The sequence below is a fragment of the Desmodus rotundus genome, chromosome 10, assembly GCF_022682495.2.
Source record: "Desmodus rotundus isolate HL8 chromosome 10, HLdesRot8A.1, whole genome shotgun sequence".
Classification (NCBI taxonomy): domain Eukaryota; kingdom Metazoa; phylum Chordata; class Mammalia; order Chiroptera; family Phyllostomidae; genus Desmodus; species Desmodus rotundus.
The window spans coordinates 52,042,260-52,062,184 of record NC_071396.1 but is presented as its reverse complement, the minus strand read 5'-3'; the positions used below and the strand labels follow the sequence as shown (position 1 = coordinate 52,062,184).

Genomic DNA, 19,925 nt, shown 5'->3' with positions numbered 1-19,925 from the left:
GCGCACAGGCTGCAGCTGCTGTCCATGGTCATGACTTCCCTTCCTTTTCTTTTTTAATCTCAGGGAAGACTCAGATATGCTTTTAAATCCTTTCAACTGACTGAATCAGGCCCACCCAGATCATTTAGGATGTTTTCCCTATTTTAAGGTTAGGTGATTAGCAACCTTAATTCCATCTGAACCTGATGCCCTTTTTGCAATATAACATAAAATATTCACAGGTTCCGGAGAATAGGATGTGACCGTCTTAAGGGGGCCATTATTCTGCCCATCACACCATTCTACACAGTATCTGCCATGTTAAGAGGCCTCTGGAGATAGAGGAGTCCTGACAATAGAGCTGATTATTTTTTCGGATCACTTGTCACCCCCTTTATGAAGAAAACATATCTTCAATAAGTTTTCTTTAATTAATGTTAATTCCTTAATGTACTTTTCCAGATTCCATATCAACTAGAACAATACCATGATACAAAGGCAAGTAGATAGACGTTGGCCAGCTGTTCCATCCAAAGCTCCTCTAGGCCCAGAATTTGGAGCTCACATGAGAATTTCTCTACAATAGCAAGAGACAATTTCAGGCAATGCATTACTTGGTCCTAGAGTCTACTGACCTTTAGAGTTTATAGAAACAAGTTAAACACAGTCAACCCAGGTATCAACAAAACTGCACAGAACTCTAATCAGGATCATAGCTTCAGTTAAATATGAGGAAGAGCTCAGGAGCTTTTTCAACATTAGATAAGAAAAGAAGGACCCTTGACTTGGGGTGGTAAACACACAATACAATATATAGATGTTGCATTGTAGCACTGTAAACCAGATACCTACATAATTTCATTAACCAATGTCACCCCCACAAATTCAATAAAATAAAATAGATAACAAAGATATATTTTCATGAGATAGTATGTATTTTAGAGTGAAACTCCAATAATTACAAGTGTGATTTTTATATAAGCAGCATAAATTATAATGTGAGTGCCTATTGATAAAAGAGAAATGCAAACAGAGCTCAAAAGAAACTGGACATGGGTGAATATACATTGATTCTGCCCTAAGCAGAACACGGATTGTAAAACAAATCATAGCGGTGTAAATAATAAAAATTAAAAAAAAAACCTCTGATAATTTAAAAATGAAGTATGATAGAAGGGAATCAGATGTTTATATGTAGTGTCACATAGTAAGGTGACTAATTTTAAAATAAGAATTATGTTTTTTGAAAGGTTAACTTTCATATTACCCTTTAGTGCTAAAAATTTAGTCAGAAATAAGAATTTTTCTGATATTTTTTACTAATGATACAATAACTGGAAAATAATTATAAGACAATGAAACAAAGAATAACTGTACTAAGGAAAATAATAGAGATAAAGAAAAGCAAGTAAAATTAAAGGCTACTAATGGATTTTAAAGAAAAGCAAAAGGAGACACTAATGCTGCAAGTGGGGAACTCTCAGATTCCTAAGTTATTATGGAATGTTGGATTTCCCTCTGACTTCCTCCCAATGTCCTGGCCAACAATATTGGGGAAGATGGGCTTCAAGAATTTGAACTCATTATTCCCGGAGTCTCCCGTCAGACACACCTCATACTGGTAGCTCTGGGACAGGGTCCCGGTGCCACTAACGTCCACCAGGTGGCCCGGAAAGTGGGCCTCAGGCACCGAGCAGCCACCCACCAAGCCCGCCCTGCTCCTCCTGCACAGCCGCACCGCGATGAACGCCAGCACCGAGAACAGGAACAGCGACGACACCGACGCCAACGCCACCACCAGGTAGACCGTGAGCGGGTCGGCCCGCGCCGGCTCGGCCGCCGCCTCGGGCAGCGGCAGGTAGGGCTGCGAGAAGCCGTCCACCAGCAGCACGTGCAGCGTGACGCTGGCCGACAGCGGCGGCTCGCCATTGTCCTTGACCAGCAGCAGCAGCCTGTGCTTGGCCGCGTCGCGCTCGCTCAGCAGCCGCGCCGTGCGCACCTCGCCGTTGTGCGCCCACACGCCGAACAGCCCGGGCTCCGTGGCCTTGAGCAGCTGGAACGACAGCCAGGCGTTCTGGCCCGAGTCGCCGTCCACCGCCACCACCTTGCTCACCAGGTAGCCGGGCTCGGCCGCCCTGGGCACCAGCTCGGTGCAGGGCGCGGAGCCGTTCTGCAGCGGGTACAGCACGAAGGGCGAGTTGTCGTTGGCGTCCAGCACCTGCACGCGCACCCGCGCCTGGCTGCTCAGCGCGGGGGACCCGCGGTCGGTGGCGCCCACCAGGAACTCGAACGCCTGCAGGGCCTCGTAGTCCAGCGCCCTCAGGGCGAACAGCTGCCCGTTGTCGGCGTTGATGGACACCAGCGAGTCCAGGGGCAGGCCGGGGTCCCGGGGCGGCAGCAGCGAGTAGGTGACCTGGGCGTTGGCGCCCGCGTCCGAGTCCGTGGCGCTGACGCTGCCAATGTGCAGGGCGGGGCTGTTGTTCTCGCGGATGGAGAGGGTGTAGGAGGTTTGGGTGAAGGTCGGGGCGTTGTCGTTGACGTCGGAGACCAGCACGGTGATGTTGTGCTGGGTTTTCAGTGGGGGTGTCCCCATGTCGGTGACCGTAATAGTGACATTATACTCAGCTCTGGTCTCTCTGTCCAGAGCCCCATTTGTAACTAGGGTGTAGAAATTCTCTTCGGTTGGTTTCAGGAGGAAGGGGAGATCATCTTGGATGGAGCAAGTCATCCTTCCGTTGTTCCCAGAGTCCAGGTCTCCAGTATGAAACAGGGCCACTTCTGTCTCAGGGCAATTTTCAGGAATGGGGCTGGTAAGTGATGAAATAGTTAGTTCTGGGTAGTTGTCGTTAACATCCACCACCTCAATGGAGACTGAACACTTTCCAGAAAGTCCTCCTCCATCAGAGGCATCTATATCCAGCTCATATGAAGATATTGTCTCAAAATCTAGTGCTTTGATTAGTCGAACTTCTCCGGAAAGGCTGTTTACTTCAAAAGTTTTGCTTATCTCCTGAGAACTGTATGAAAGGGAGTATGATATCTCTCCATTTGTCCCAGTGTCTAAATCTCTGGCAGAAACCTGGACAACTAGGGACCCTACAGGGCTGTTCTCTGGAACCTGCACTTGGTAGAGCGTCTGTGCAAACTCGGGGGCATTGTCATTGACATCCAAGACCAAGATGTGGACCTGGGCGGTGCCAGACCGGGGCGGAGAGCCTCCATCCAGTGCTGTGAGAGTCAATCTGAGCTCAGCCTGCTCCTCACGATCCAGCTCTTTGTCCAGCACCAGCTCTGGGTATTTCCTGCTATCTCCCCGGTTGCGGGTGGAAACATGGAAATGAGAGTTGGGGCTGATGCTGTAGTTTTGGATGTTGTTCTTGCCCACGTCCAAATCCTGGGCTTTTTTCAGAGGAAACACGGTCCCAGGAGGGCTAGCCTCTGGGATTTTCAGAGTAATTTCTCTTTCAGGAAACTCAGGAGAATTATCATTTATGTCTCTCACCAGTAGCTCAGCTCGAAATACTCCCAAAGGTTTTTTCAGTAACACTTGGAAATATATTACACATGGATCAGTGGGGCCACACATCTCCTCCCGGTCCAGTTTCTCATTTAATATCAAGTCCCCGGTCTGCAGATCAAGCTGCAATCGGGGTTCGTTATCCTTAGTGACCACCCGGGCTCCCCGCGCAGCTAGCTCTCCTGCTCCCAGCCCCAGGTCCTTGGCCAGATTGGTCACAAACGTGCTGCTCTCGGTTTCCTCCATCACGGAATAGCGACGGGACTCCCAGCCAGCCAGAGCTACTTCCACCAAAAGAAAGAGAATCAGGACTTGCCTTTGTTTAGGAAAGCGCTCCCCTCCGGCCTCCATCTTTGTTCCACAAACACCTTTCCAGGAACCGGGCCCAGCTCTACGTTAGGGAGCAATGGCACTGAGACAGTGATGAGTCTCTCAGTTGGTAATCTGTCCGGAAATGTCGGTGAGCAGCATTATCTGGAGACGTAAGGTCCTCAGCTCCGCTTACAGGCTTCTCTCCTCCGCTAGAGATCCGTTAGTTGAATTTCCTGGGCTTTTTTTTCCCCTCCCACATCTTAGCCTGCAGCGCCACCATGCGTTGTTTTCTAAAACAATTCCTACAATTGTATTCTCTTTATATCTCTAATAACCTAGTAATCCCAATAATCTACCTATCCAGTAATACCTATAATCTATTGGGAGTTTGGCAATGTCTTGAGGATATAATGTAATCAGGAAACCATGTAATTAAAATTATTTATTCCTTCATCAAAGATGTATTATTGATATCTATGCACTGATTCTGAAATACATTAGTAAAAAAACCCAAACATGGTTTCTATCTTCTAGAACCTGTAGTCTGGGTGGGGTGCTCTGGGTAGAACTGAGAGGTGGAAGAAGACTTAGTAGTGATCAGTCCTCTTGTAAAAATAACAGTGTATACCTATGTGATTTCTTAAAATTCTCTCAGCAAAAGAAAAGGATGAATTTCTCTAGATTGTCTTTCAAGTTTTAGGCAGCCTATGTGCCAAAATGGTGGTTCTCATTGGTTAGATTATATCAAGGAAAAAACTACTAGTTAATTGCAGTTTACGTATCCTTTCTACATAAAGTCAGAGGGTTATGATCTTATGAAACTTTCAAGCTGCGGGAAAACGCATATGAGGGACTTCCACAGCTCTCAGCTGGCTTCCTCTTTTTAGCATTGGTCACCATCAGACACAGCATATATAGACGTGATTAATTATTTCTTCACCGTGCCATCCTTGAGTTCCAGTACTTTGTTTTGTTCTCGTTGATATCCCTAAACAGCTAGTCCCTGGCACATGGTAGATGCTCAACAAATACTTGTTGAATAGATCAACGGGTGAATCACAATTAATTTAAAAATTTTGACAGATGAATTCTCCTCCTAACATAAAAGCCTACTTGTTTTACTGGGATCTTACTTCATCATATGAGACACCATGTTCTAAGTAGCTAATTTCTATGCTCTTTTGAATAATAATTTAAAATAATTCATAATAATCTAAAATGGTCCTCATTGAATGGCAAAATACCCTGGCTCCCCCTAAACAAAAGGATACATTATGAAAAAGAAGGAACACCACAAGCAGGTTATAATGATTCTACAAATAAGGCATACATTTCTTTCAAAGGTGTTATTTCACACTAATGCTATTATGACACTAATGATATTAAAAATTATTTCTTATGTGGAATTTTCTAAGACTTTCTGATAAACACTCCATAAACTGTACAATTTGCAAATATCCATCAAGTCTCAAAACTATGTAGCCTGACAAAAGCTTGTGCTGGTCCCTTACAAATTACCACTCTACGATCTTTTGTTTTTAAAATATTTTATTTATTTATTTTTATAGAGAAGGGGGAGGGAGAAAGAGAGGGAGGGAAACAATGTGCAAGAGAATGGATCAGTTGCCTCTCACACATCCCCAACTGAGGGCCTGGCCCACTACCCAGGCATGTGCCCTGACTGGGAATTGAACCAGGAACCTTTCGGTCCACAGGCCAGTGCTCAATCCACTGAGTCACACCAGCCAGGGCTCCACCACCTTTTGACCTAAATATTGTTAAATGTATTGACAACCACAATTTTTAAGTGTCAGATTAATAGTAAATTTTGTGCCATACAAGAATATCTACACAATCTTTTGACAAGTGAAAAAAACCAACTAATTATCTTAATTAGAGGAAAATTTATTAAAAGAGCATTTGCTTCCAAAAACCCAAGGGAGAAAGCACACTTGGAGAGACTAAAAAATGTATCTCCTTCCTTCTTGTCTCTAAGTGGATTGATTTTCTATACTTCTTTCCATGTATTTAGCCAACATGATATCATTTTCTTGTTAAGTTCCTAACAAAGAGACCATTTTATATCTGGTTTCTAAAGCCACTTCTTAAACAGAGAATCAGATTGGCACAGCGTGCATCAGCAATGTCTACTTCTTTGTTTGACTGGCCAAAATCATAAAAAAAGATGACTCATTAAAACAAACATGGCTGCAACAGCAGACATCAACTGGAGAGAAATTTCCAGAAAGAGATGTGGTGGGATCTATTATTTAAACATTTGCAATATTCTAATACTCTTTGAATATGGCGACAGGAGACGACCTGACTTTGGGTGGTGGGCACACAATGCAATTTATAGATCACGTATCACAGAGACGTGCACTTGCAAATTATGTAATCTTATCAACCAATGTCACACCAATAAATTTAATGTAAGATAATACTCATAAATATCATATACTGAAGGTTGATATAAAGAGGTGAAGATATTTCAAGTATGGCAGAATGTAGTTTTTTGTATTTAATACCACTGTGGAAAAAACATGCAATTTTTTGTACACATTTCCCCATTAAAAAAATTTAAGACAGGAAGGCATAATATATTAAACTGAAGATATACTAATACTCACTATATTTGTATCATGCATATCTCCTAAGAAGCCACAACATCAAAAAATTTTTAAATGTTTCTAGACAACATTCAAACAGAGAATGGTGCTAGCATTATCTTCAAATCAATAGTGGTTGATGATGAAAAGTTGCTATATTGAACAAGTATCCATGATTTTTTAGTAATGAAGTTGAAAGTTCTTTGCTCTAATCAAAATAGAAGTGGTAGAGAGTAAATATGAGTATGTACTTAAAGATTCTAATCTCTTTAACTACAGAAATGAAATCACACAAATTTTATTGGACTTCCCCAACAAAGGTAATGAAGACATAGTATATTTAGAAAGAACTATCCTTCATCTTGAATGCTCTGAAAAATTAATAAATCTCTAATTGAATCCAAAAACATTTACAAAATTTGAGTTTTCCTCCACACCATTTACAGATCCTGGATAGTTGGAGGCAACAGACTTCGGGAACAACTCGCTGGTCCCTGAGCTTCCCATCAGACACACCTCATACTGGTAGCTCTGGGACAGGGTCCCGGTGCCACTAACGTCCACCAGGTGGCCCGGAAAGTGGGCCTCAGGCACCGAGCAGCCACCCACCAAGCCCGCCCTGCTCCTCCTGCACAGCCGCACCGCGATGAACGCCAGCACCGAGAACAGGAACAGCGACGACACCGACGCCAACGCCACCACCAGGTAGACCGTGAGCGGGTCGGCCCGCGCCGGCTCGGCCGCCGCCTCGGGCAGCGGCAGGTAGGGCTGCGAGAAGCCGTCCACCAGCAGCACGTGCAGCGTGACGCTGGCCGACAGCGGCGGCTCGCCATTGTCCTTGACCAGCAGCAGCAGCCTGTGCTTGGCCGCGTCGCGCTCGCTCAGCAGCCGCGCCGTGCGCACCTCGCCGTTGTGCGCCCACACGCCGAACAGCCCGGGCTCCGTGGCCTTGAGCAGCTGGAACGACAGCCAGGCGTTCTGGCCCGAGTCGCCGTCCACCGCCACCACCTTGCTCACCAGGTAGCCGGGCTCGGCCGCCCTGGGCACCAGCTCGGTGCAGGGCGCGGAGCCGTTCTGCAGCGGGTACAGCACGAAGGGCGAGTTGTCGTTGGCGTCCAGCACCTGCACGCGCACCCGCGCCTGGCTGCTCAGCGCCGGGGACCCGCGGTCGGTGGCGCCCACCAGGAACTCGAACGCCTGCAGGGCCTCGTAGTCCAGCGCCCTCAGGGCGAACAGCTGCCCGTTGTCGGCGTTGATGGACACCAGCGAGTCCAGGGGCAGGCCGGGGTCCCGGGGCGGCAGCAGCGAGTAGGTGACCTGGGCGTTGGCGCCCGCGTCCGAGTCCGTGGCGCTGACGCTGCCAATGTGCAGGGCGGGGCTGTTGTTCTCGCGGACGGAGAGGGTGTAGGAGGTTTGGGTGAAGGTCGGGGCGTTGTCGTTGACGTCGGAGACCAGCACGGTTATGTTGTGCTGGGTTTTCAGTGGTGGTGTCCCCATGTCTGTGACGGTGATGGTGATATTGTACTCCGCCCGGCTCTCTCTGTCCAGAGAGCCCTCTGTTACCAGCTTGTAGAAATTCTCAACGGAAGGTTTCAGCGTGAAAGGAACACCTTCCTGGATGGAACAAACCATCCTTCCATTTTCCCCAGAGTCTGGGTCTCGAACACTGAAAAGAGCTATCGTGGTTTCTGGGGAATTTTCTGGGATAGAGCTTGTAAGTGAAGCCACCGTCAGTTCTGGGGTGTTGTCGTTTATATCCACCACCTGTATTATGACAGTGCATTTTCCAGAAAGACCTGCCCCATCAGATGCCTTAATATCCACCTCATATGACATAATTTTTTCAAAATCTAGTTTCCTAATTATTTTCATTTCTCCTGTACGTTCATTAAGTGCAAATGTCCTAGTAATCTCTTTATCACCATAAAAAAATGAGTAGAACACTTCACCATTTATCCCCTTGTCTAAATCTCTAGCAGAAACGGTGACAACGAGGGATCCCAGAGGACTGTTTTCCAGGATTTGCACGCGATAGAGCGGCTGCACAAACCTAGGGGCATTGTCGTTGATATCCAAAACGTCGATGAGGACCAGGGCGGTGCCGGATTTGGGAGGAGCTCCACCATCTATGGCCAGGAGAGTTAACCTCAGCTCGGGCTGCTCCTCTCGATCTAGAGCTTTGTCCAGAACCAACACCGGGTATTTTCTGCCCTCACTGCCATTTCTGGTAAGAACGTGGAAATGGGAGTTGGGGTAGATGGTATAGTTCTGAACGTTATTGATGCCTACATCCAAATCTTGTGCATTTTTCAGGGGAAACATCGCCCCTGGAAGAGTACTTTCCATGATTTTTAAAATCATTTCTGCTTCTGGGAACACAGGTGGATTGTCATTTATGTCACTGACCAAAAGCTTAAACTTATATACTTCCAAAGGGTCTTCCAGTAACACCTGGAACTGCAGCTCACACGGCTCAGTGGGGCCACACAGTTCTTCCCGGTCCAGTTTCTCACTCACTTGTAAATCTCCGGTCTGAAGGTTGAGCTGAAAGTGTTTTTTGTTATTGTTAAAAATGACTCGAGCCCTCCTCCGAGACAGCTCTCTTACCTCTAGCCCTATGTCCTTGGCGAAATTAGCCACAAAAGAACCACTCTCTGTTTCTTCTGCGACACTATAAGCTTCCCGCTCCGCGCAAGTCTGAGCCAGCAAAACAAAGAAAAGCAGGACTTGCCTTAGTGTAGGAAAGCGCTCCTCTTCAGCCTCCATTTTTCCAGCGCCAGAAGCCTTTAGGGCCGGATGCCTGCTGGGTCTGTAGGCAGTTGGCCCTGGGAATCGATCTTTACCGCAGGACAATTCCGTTAAGAATCCTCTTCTCTCCAGCCAGGTCTGTGTTACGACTGCCAGAACCGGAACCCTCCGCGGGTCTGTTTTTCACAGCCTTAGCTTACAGCGCCACCACGTGTTGTACTTAAAACCTAGTTTGCTGGAAATGCTACAAAACGTATTCCACTTGTTTAGATTTATGCACACACACAAAGCAACCACCATGGATTATACACGGGGGGGGGGGTTATAAATAAAACGATAACTTCTATTTTCCTGTGAGGTTGTGAATTGTGGACACGGTGCCAGTCACTTTGGGAAATGATACAAAAACAAAGCTAACTATATTTACTTGTTTATTCAAGTAAACATTGATTTCATTTTATATGTCAGGCAGTATACTAAGTGCTGGGGATACTAATACCTTCTTTGTTGTCCTGGAGTTTACAAAATAATGTAAACAATATTGTAGAGTCTGTATTCTTAGGGTTTGAGTGGAAAAAGATGTGTAGCTATCAGTCTATTACTAAAGAAATCAAATTCAACACATTGCCAGCACAGTGAATGAAAAATTTCATTTACATACTTCAGGAGTATAGACTTAAGTGACACACAAGCTAGAACTGTTTCATTATGCAAACTAAATAGATAGCTCCAGGAACTGTGGATAACTTATTCGTAAATATTGTCTAAGGAGAATGTCTCCGTGTCTCTGTACGCATTGCTGCATTGACCGCTACCTTATCTAAAACAGTCTGTGAGGAGCATCTACATCCATTACCAAAATTCACTGAGATCTTGAAAAGTGGGAAAGTCAAGGTCACAAGAGAAAGGACTAAAGTTACAGTAAAAATTAAAGTGCAGAAGAAAATAAGTTAGGCGCATCTGAGGGAGTAGGTTAAACTTGTTCCCAAGTACCAACGACCACAACTGATTTTCAGCAAGCACCTCACATAGTTCCTGTGGACAGTGCGAGACCCCGTCACCCCAGCATGGAACTGCAGGCCCTTTACTCCTCAGGATGGAGAAGATATCTTGAGGTCAAGGACCAGTTGGACCAAACTTTAGACAATACTGTAATATTGCTTAAATAACAGTCAAAATCACATAGTCTGGCACTCCAATTTCCTGGCTAATTGGGAAAACAGGTTGGACTAAGTATAAACATTGCATTGAGTATTGGTTTCATTCTATTAAGGTGTAAACTACTCAAATTGACATCCTGTTTTAGAATGTTTTCCTCTATGTAGTAAAAGACATTTAATTGAGTAAACCTTCAAAATATAAAAACATGCTGGTTATAGTTATATCTGATAATTGTCCTTATAGACCTTAGTCATGGATACAAACTCTTTATTATGAAATTAAATATGTAATAAAATGTGCCCTTAATGTTAATGAATTTAAAAAAGTTAATCAATAGGAGCTGGTATCTACATCAGTGGACAGATGGATCAAAATTAGTTTTTCATTTTCATCTGTCATTTCTCATAAAAATCTCCTTATTTTTCTTTACTAAGGAGAAAATTTTTAAGCCTGCAGACTTGGCAGGAACCTTAAATTTTTTTCATGAGGCTTTTTAATAATAGAATATGTGTCAATCAAATACTTATTACTCTTAATGAAATCATGACTCAACCCATATAGCAATCTATACATTATAGATACTGAAGATTTTACAATAAATGATAAAATAATTCTGTTCACAGTGAATAATTTTTTTCACAATAAATAATTTTTTAAAGAAATAGATGCTAGGGAGGATATAGGTATAGACACCTAAACAATAACAGTTTTAGTGTTACTTTTAAAAACTGGTCCTGGGTCACATAAAATAATAGAGGGAAACCTGTTAACCCTTTGTAGCATATTTTCTGTTGAAAAACCTCATAAATTATTTATGAAATTAAATTTTGTAACAAAATTCTCTAATATAAATTAGTTATCTCTAAACTTGTACATTTTTTATTCTTTTCATTGACTAATAATAGAAACATGTGACAAGAGACTTGGGTTTGCTGGTACGTAATCTAACTGAGTACTCAAGACTGCATGTATCTTTCTTGTCTCTTTTGGTTCCAGTATTGCCTCCCCCACCATATGGGGTAAATAAAAGTTTTATTATTAGGAAACTGGAGTCTTATTGTAGAACTCAAGGAAAACTAGACATTGGGGACTTAGGAGACACTGGCAGAAATTGATAGGTCTAGAACCAAGTAGGCATCTTAGTCTCTACTGTTCTGCTTCCTTCACTCCCTTATTCCTTCCCACCTTTACTCTTTCCTTTCCTTCCTTCTTTCCTCCCTCTCTGCATGAGATTCTGGGCTGCCAGTCCAAAGAGGAACAAACGTGGCTGCCTCCGCCCATGTTTATTTCTCATTTACAAGCAATCAAGAAAAAAAATAGATGAACTACATCTTCATTGCCAGTTTATGGGCTTGGAGAATGTCGCTACTTCTGCTTTAACAGGAGCCTATTACTGGACCAATCAAAAATGGCCAGGAGAAGTAAAGAAAAATGGAACAAATATATCGATAGTAATTCTCTCTCTTGGCTCAGTAAAGAAGCATGGCCGGGTATACACCTTAACTCAAACAAGATCAGCATTTATTTTCATACAACACCACCTGCCAGCAATACACACAGTTCACAAAATATTTATGCAGAGAATACCTAAATGGGTAAAAAGTTATCTGAGACATTTGACAGAAGAGAATGGAAAGATTATACTTTTAAAAATCTTTAAAAGATACATTAAAAACCAACATAACCAGATGAGAAAGCAATTATGTTTTTATTCAGATCATGCATTTTTCTTTAAAATAATACTAGCAAACATATAAAAACTGCTTTGGTGAGAACGTCTAGAGCCCAGAACACTCAGAGAACATGACTGAGCAGAGTGCGCGATTAAGCTTGAAGGGAAAATGCTATCTACAGGGTGGGCAAAAGTAGGTTTACAGTTGTGAGTACACAGTTTGTTCTCATTACTATTTATTAATCATTGCATTATTTTCCATATGAACAACCGTAAACCTACTGGTGCTTCTCCCTGTATTTAAATAAAATATTTGAGGTTGCATTTTGGAAGAAAAACTAAACAAAATCTAGCTCCCTCAGCTTTTTCACAGTTAATATAAACAATAGCAGATGTAGACATTGAAATTTCTGAGCTATTAGTGAAGTTACCTAGAAGAAAGAATTTTACATCACAATGAATAAATTTACAAAGAAGTAGCACTCATTCTCAAAGTTTTGCATAATAATGAAATCCCTAATTGAACCCAAAACCACTCAGAAAGGTGTGGCTTTCTTCTACGTCAGTATTTTGGGCTGGGAGGTTGGGAATAACCGGTTTAAGGAATTTAAACTCACTGGTCCCCGAGCCTCCAGTCAGACACACCTCATACTGGTAGCTCTGGGACAGGGTCCCGGTGCCACTAACGTCCACCAGGTGGCCCGGAAAGTGGGCCTCAGGCACCGAGCAGCCACCCACCAAGCCCGCCCTGCTCCTCCTGCACAGCCGCACCGCGATGAACGCCAGCACCGAGAACAGGAACAGCGACGACACCGACGCCAACGCCACCACCAGGTAGACCGTGAGCGGGTCGGCCCGCGCCGGCTCGGCCGCCGCCTCGGGCAGCGGCAGGTAGGGCTGCGAGAAGCCGTCCACCAGCAGCACGTGCAGCGTGACGCTGGCCGACAGCGGCGGCTCGCCATTGTCCTTGACCAGCAGCAGCAGCCTGTGCTTGGCCGCGTCGCGCTCGCTCAGCAGCCGCGCCGTGCGCACCTCGCCGTTGTGCGCCCACACGCCGAACAGCCCGGGCTCCGTGGCCTTGAGCAGCTGGAACGACAGCCAGGCGTTCTGGCCCGAGTCGCCGTCCACCGCCACCACCTTGCTCACCAGGTAGCCGGGCTCGGCCGCCCTGGGCACCAGCTCGGTGCAGGGCGCGGAGCCGTTCTGCAGCGGGTACAGCACGAAGGGCGAGTTGTCGTTGGCGTCCAGCACCTGCACGCGCACCCGCGCCTGGCTGCTCAGCGCGGGGGACCCGCGGTCGGTGGCGCCCACCAGGAACTCGAACGCCTGCAGGGCCTCGTAGTCCAGCGCCCTCAGGGCGAACAGCTGCCCGTTGTCGGCGTTGATGGACACCAGCGAGTCCAGGGGCAGGCCGGGGTCCCGGGGCGGCAGCAGCGAGTAGGTGACCTGGGCGTTGGCGCCCGCGTCCGAGTCCGTGGCGCTGACGCTGCCTATGTGCAGGGCGGGGCTGTTGTTCTCGCGGACGGAGAGGGTGTAGGAGGTTTGGGTGAAGGTCGGGGCGTTGTCGTTGACGTCGGAGACCAGCACGGTGATGTTGTGCTGGGTTTTCAGTGGGGGAGTCCCCATGTCTGTGACGGTGATGGTGATGTTGTACTCGGCACGGCTTTCTCGATCCAGTGGCTGCTCTGTTACCAGGGTGTAGAAGTTCTTGAAAGTGGGCTTCAGGAGAAAGGGAAGATTGTCCTGAATTGAGCAAACCATCTTCCCGTTTTCTCCAGAGTCTTGGTCTCGTAAGCTAAAAACAGCGACCACCACTTCAGGTGATGAATTTTCTGGTATGGGGCTGGTAAGAGATGTTATGACTATTTCCGGTGGGTTGTCATTCACGTCTACAACCCGAACTAAAATTGCTGATTTTCCCGAGAGGCTCCCACCGTCGATGGCCTGAATATTTATTGTATAAGACTGAATTAACTCAAAATCCAAAAGCGCTTTTAAATGGACTTCGCCAGAAATTGGATGGATTTCAAATGTTTTCCGTATATCTCTGGAGACGTGGGAAAACGAATAAGATAGTTCTCCATTTATTCCTGCATCTAAATCTGTAGCAGAAACCTTGACAACTAAAGAGTCCAGAGGGCTGTTTTCTGGTACCTGAACCTCATAAACAGGCCTCTCAAACTCCGGGGCATTGTCATTGACATCTAAAACCAAAATGCGAATCACTGCCTTTCCGAACCTGGGTGGAGACCCGCCATCCCAGGCTGTTAGCGTTAAACTAAGCTCGGGCTCCTTTTCTCGATCCAGAGACTGGTCCAATACAAGCTCTGGGTATTTTCTGCCCTCCTCACTGTCTTGTAATTTAAGGTGGAAATGAGGATTGGGACTTAATGTGTAGTTTTGGACTGCATTCTTTCCTACATCCAAATCCTGAGCACTTTCCATTTGGAATGAGGTTCCTGGAACAGCACCTTCTGAGATTTTCAGAAGTATATCTTTATCTAGGAACGTGGGAGTATGATCATTTATGTCTTTGACCCAAAGCTCAGCCCGAAAAAATTGCAAAGGATTTTCAAATAACACCTGGAAATGCAATATACATGGCTCCGTGAAATCACAAAGTGTCTCCCTGTCCAACTGCTCATTTAAGAGCAAGTTGCCAGTCTGCTGGTCCAGCCATAAGTATGGTTTATAATCATCAAAGATGACTCTGGCTCCCCGCGCAGCAAGGTCTTCCACCACACCCTCGCGACCTAGGTCTTTCACCACGTTGGCTATAAAGGAGCCTGTCTCCATTTCCTCTGCCACAGAATAGCACAAGGTCTCTGAACACGCTGAAGACCCTCCCAGGAAAACAAAGAAAAGCAGCACTTGCCTTATACGCTGAGGGTGTCCCGGCTCCATGGCTTTCTTAGATAAATGCCTTTCTGCAGAAACTCAACCTCAGACAGCTCTGGGAGATGCTCCTCTCTATCAGCCCGAACCTTTGGTACTCTAAAGATTTATAATCCTATCGAGAGGGTGTTGTCAGCTGCCTAGCTTTCTCTTGAAAGCCTCTTTCCCCTCTCTGCCTCTTCAGCGCTCTCTGTTCCTCTGGTCATCGGAAACCAGGGCTTCTGATGTAACAAAAATTACCCTGTGTTATCCTGCAGCGCCACCATGCGACTCCGCAGATCCTCATAGTTTAAACAAAGTCTGGTAAATTTGAGACAAAATATTAATTTACCTTGTGTGTTTATTGATGGATATTTCTCCTATATGCATATTTTCTTTCCTTAGTTGCATTCTTTGTGATATGTGATGCTGTTGCTATTCATTCCTTAACAAAATAAATGAAAACTATGCTGGATATAAAAAGCATATTTAAGATACAGCCCCAAACTCAAATAAGTTATGCTCTCTCATCTTCAAATAACTTATGGAGACAATATATAAAACAATTAAACATAGTTTAGATGACTCTTTTATGTAACAGGCTTAGAGAGCAAGAGGTGCCCAGAAAAACTGGAGGCCTTCATTGTCTCTGGCTATCAGCAAATACTCTAAGACAATAAGAATAAGGTCATGCACTGGAAATGAACTTGGTATATGCAAGTTGTTGTCTGGGGGAGGCTGACACTTCTGGCTGGGTAAATGGTACCATTTATTTAGGTGTGTCCCATAAGAGGCTCCCCTGGCAACAGCAGGCAGTAAATACTCCACAGCAGTGAGAGAAGTGAGGTGTGTTCAGTTTCTAAATATTAAAAAAGTTGAACAAACTAGACCCTAGTTTAGTTGTGGAACTGGATTCCATTTTGCAGACCCAGGTCTTCCAAAGGCATAATTCTAAATATTGCATTCATCCGTTCAATCATTTGTTCGGCAAATATTTGCTGGGCACCCACTTTGTGCTAGGCATGGTGATAAGTGTTAAGAATAGAGTGGTAAACAGACAGACATAGTTTCTGTCCTGAAGGATGGAGGCAGAAAAGTGACCCCGCGTTTAAAATGGACCATGCCGAATGCCAAGGTGGCAAAGGTTTATGCTACGATAACAGCAAAGATGAGTGTTATCCAGCCAGAATTTGGAAGTACCAGGAAAGACTTTTCTGGAAAAAGGATATTCTAAATTGATACATGAAAGACAAGTATGAGTAATCCAAACAAAAATTCGGTGTGAAGTAAAATTTCCAGGAAAACTAAGAACGTGATAACCAAAATGAAAGAAGTGTTTTGGAAGAACTGAAATAGAATCAGTATGGTTGAGCCATACAGCAAAAGGAGAGAAATTTTACAAGTTGAAACTGGAAAGATAAGCAAATGTTTTGTGAGCCATGCTGAGCCACTTGGACTCTACTTCAGTGGAAATGCAAGAGTATTAAAGGGTTTTAAACAGAAAAACGGCATGAACAGGTTTTTGTTTTTCAAAAGACCATCCTATTTCAGAATTGAGAATAAACTAGAAAGGAGTAAGACCAGAGACAGGAAACTGATGAGATGTTGTTGCAGTAAATGCGGGCAAGCACTGAGATTGGCCTCAACGAGAAACGCAGTAATTAAAATGATCAAGATACAAAATATTGCATGTGGTGATAGATCAGACATAGAGGCACTGGAATAAGGAGTGAAAGTAAATGTACTTTTCTCAGGCTTAGGGAACTGAGTAAGTGATGGTGCTATTAACTGATAAAGTAAATACTAGCGAAGTACAAGCGAGTATTATACAAGCGAAGATGAGAGAAATAGGTATAGAGCTGAGAAGATTTATTTCTGAGGAAGAGAAAATTACAACTCAAAACATGTTGCGTTTGACATGTCCATAGAGCATCCATATAAATAGGAATGTAACGAGTTTTCATTACATAAATGCAGTTGAGAAAACAGGTTTGGGTTGCAAAGACAAATTTAGAATTGGTTGGCATACATGGTGATTGAAGGTATTTGAGAAAGAATGTAACTTGTAGATTAAGAACAGTATGTTTGAATTTGTGATTTTAGCTCTTAGAGACTACCGCCTGCAGATGCAGAGAGTGCCCGTGGGCGCAGGCGATGAGACTAGATTAGAAGGAGACTAGATGAAGAAGGCTAGAAGCAGGTCAGACTCTTGCACTCAGACTATTGGCAAGGAACAGACAGAGGAAAACTATAAGAAGTTGTATTTGAGAGTAAAATGTCTTTACAGCAATTCTTTCTCATGATCTTGGTTTGTTTAAAACCAAGCTGATATCCAGTTGATTTGATTCTCTCATTTGCTGACTCTAATGTGCAAAGACTATTTAGGCAGGATAGTTGGCTAATTTCTTTCAGCACATTGAATATAGCTTGTTTTCCTTTAGTTTCCATTGCTGCTGTTCAGAAATTGTCAACATGGAACATAGCTGTCAGTCTAACAGTCTTGTATTTAAAGGTTAAATGTCTTTTTTCCATGGCTTTTCCTTAAAAAAAAAAAAAAAAGACTTCTCTGCTTTTGGCTTCCTGAAATTTCACAGTGCTGTTTCTAGCCATGGTTATTTTTTATTTATCTTGCTAGGTTTATTTGGATCTCTTGAATCTGCATTGATGTGTTTATCAATTCTATAAGATTCCTAGCCATTATTTTTTCAAATATTACTTCTGAACAAATCATTCTCATTGATCCTTTTGTAATTCCAGTTAAATATGTTAACCCTTTTTACTCTGTCCTATGTTTCTAACCATCTTCTTGGTATTTTGCATCTTATTAACTCTCTGAGCTGCATACTGGGTAAATTATATTCCAACCTCTTTCACTCCATGAATTCTTCATTTGGGTGTATCTAATTTTACATTACAACTCTGATTCACTTTTAAATTTTGATTATCATATTTTCCACTCTTAGAAGTTCTATTCTTTTGAATTTATTGTTTCTTGTCTGTACATCTTCAAGTATAAATTTTGTTTCCATTGAAGTAGTTAGCATATTATAGACTATGTCTGATAATTAAAAATTTGAAGTGCTTGCAAATTTATTTCTGTGTTCTCACTCATAGTGTTATGAGAATGCAGTTATTTTTGTGAATGCAGTTATTTTTGTGTTCAAGTTAAGAACATAAAATAATTTATATAAATAATTTTAGGCTTAGGATGAAAAACATTCTTTCAAAGAATGTCTGCATTTGGTTCTATCAGGATCTGGGAGCACTATCTGTCAATGACCACCTCAAATCAAGTTCGCTGTTAAAAATCAAGTTCAAAGCTAGTATTACACACAAGGGCTCACCCACCCATTCATAAAGCTGTAGTTCTTAGGGATTCACATTTATCAATGTGAAGGTCTCCTATAAACTTCTCAATTTGTTATGCTTTGTCTCCCTCATTATATAAACCATCAAGATAGAGGCTCACATTTCCCAGGATTCCAGATGTTCCCAGGGAAAAAGTGGATTTGGGGCTCATTTATCTCTCTAGGCTACTTTAAATAGTAACTGCGACCTGACAATATATGTGTCTTATTAGATCATTGTTTTCAGTGAAAGTGTTGGTCTATATAATCTATATCATCCTTATTAAAAGTGTACAATATCAAGAATGTTATTGTGTCTCAAAATTACAAGTAAACTCATAGCTTTCATGGGGCATGGGCAATTGATCTTCTCAAGAGCAAAGAGAAATAATCAAAAGTAAATCAACTCCATAATGCTGCAAACAATTTAAACAATCTCTTAGAAGGGACAGTTTGTGTCTTGGACATTGGCATTGTTCCTACTTTTGTCAGTACCCTTATTCTCCTATATATAAATAAACATGCATCTTCTTTCTTCCATCTATTCCTTTCTGTCTCCTTCCAGTGTGTATATTTATATATTTATATTTCCTACAAATATTAGACATTATGTATTATATGGATACATATGGCATAGTACTATAAATCCAATCTCTTTTTTCCTTGTAAAACATTTGGGATTTATCCATGCGGTTCTATGCACACCAATTCACTCCTTCCAATCGCTGTGTAATATTCCTTCACAACCACGTTGTACATTTTATTTACTGACTGATTTACTGGTGAGACGTGTAGGTGGACTCCTAAGGTGCACATTCTTACACACATCATTTTATAAAGCTAGGTAAGAGTTTTTTTGGCTTATATGCCCCCAAATAGAATTGCTGGATCATGAGATACACATGTACTAAATTTCACTAAGTGCTACAGACAGTCTCTCAAAATAGGCTGTGCATGCTCTTACTTGTTGGTCCATTTGATATTACCCCAATGTTTCCTCATCGCTAATGCTATAGGTGTAAAGTGGTGGCTTATTTTCCTGTTTTATCTTTTTTAAATTAATTTCCTTTCCTTTTGTCTTTAAAAACAATCCTATTGGCTCTACTGACTTCTTTACTTTTGCTGATCTGCAAAAGTTATTTGAATAATCTAAATATTAATCTTTCTCATTTAAAATGCTGCAAAGAGCTTCTCCCCGTCTTTCATCTGCTGGCCTGTCTGTGCTGTCCTCTAGTTTGGCAGCAGTAATTGTTGTCAGTTTTTATCTTTATTCTTTGTACTTTCAAAGCCTTGTTTAAGAAATTCAAGCCAATAGTAAGGTTATAAATATGCTTTTACTTAGATTTATTACACTTTGCCTATTAAAATATTTCATATTTATCTCTTAGATCCATATCAAGTTTATTTTTATGTGGCATGAAACAGAATTTTGTTTCTTTATATAGTGAGAAATTTCTCCAATAAATTTGCTAAGTAATCAGCTTCCTCCCAACCCCAATGGCTTTGACGCCTCCTCTATCGTGACTGAGTTCTTTCATATAAAATGATCTGGCCCTGGATTCTATTCTATCTGGTAGTCTCCAACTCCGTTCCTTATTGCTGAAATGGAATGTTCTGGTTTTATCTATTCTTATTCTTATGCTCAATAAGGGTATGATTTGCTTCTTATGACTGTGGAGGGTAAAGAGGGCCCAAACATTTTATTT

The 19,925-nt window shown here is 43.0% G+C and overlaps 3 protein-coding genes across 3 annotated transcripts; all 3 read right to left on the bottom strand.

Moving 5' to 3' along the window:
- Positions 1 to 893: 893 nt before the first annotated feature.
- LOC112318093 (protocadherin beta-15) lies at positions 894 to 4,004 on the bottom strand. The gene has a single exon (XM_024575152.3). The coding sequence runs from the start codon at positions 3,845 to 3,847 to the stop codon at positions 1,460 to 1,462; it is 2,388 nt and encodes a 795-aa protein (XP_024430920.2). The 5' UTR covers positions 3,848 to 4,004; the 3' UTR covers positions 894 to 1,459.
- Positions 4,005 to 5,349: 1,345 nt separating this feature from the next.
- LOC112318094 (protocadherin beta-15-like) lies at positions 5,350 to 9,449 on the bottom strand. Its single transcript, XM_024575153.4, has one exon. The coding sequence runs from the start codon at positions 9,181 to 9,183 to the stop codon at positions 6,808 to 6,810; it is 2,376 nt and encodes a 791-aa protein (XP_024430921.2). The 5' UTR covers positions 9,184 to 9,449; the 3' UTR covers positions 5,350 to 6,807.
- A 2,516-nt stretch (positions 9,450 to 11,965) lies between these two features.
- LOC112318095 (protocadherin beta-18-like) lies at positions 11,966 to 15,144 on the bottom strand. The gene has a single exon (XM_024575154.3). The coding sequence runs from the start codon at positions 14,900 to 14,902 to the stop codon at positions 12,515 to 12,517; it is 2,388 nt and encodes a 795-aa protein (XP_024430922.2). The 5' UTR covers positions 14,903 to 15,144; the 3' UTR covers positions 11,966 to 12,514.
- Positions 15,145 to 19,925: the final 4,781 nt, after the last annotated feature.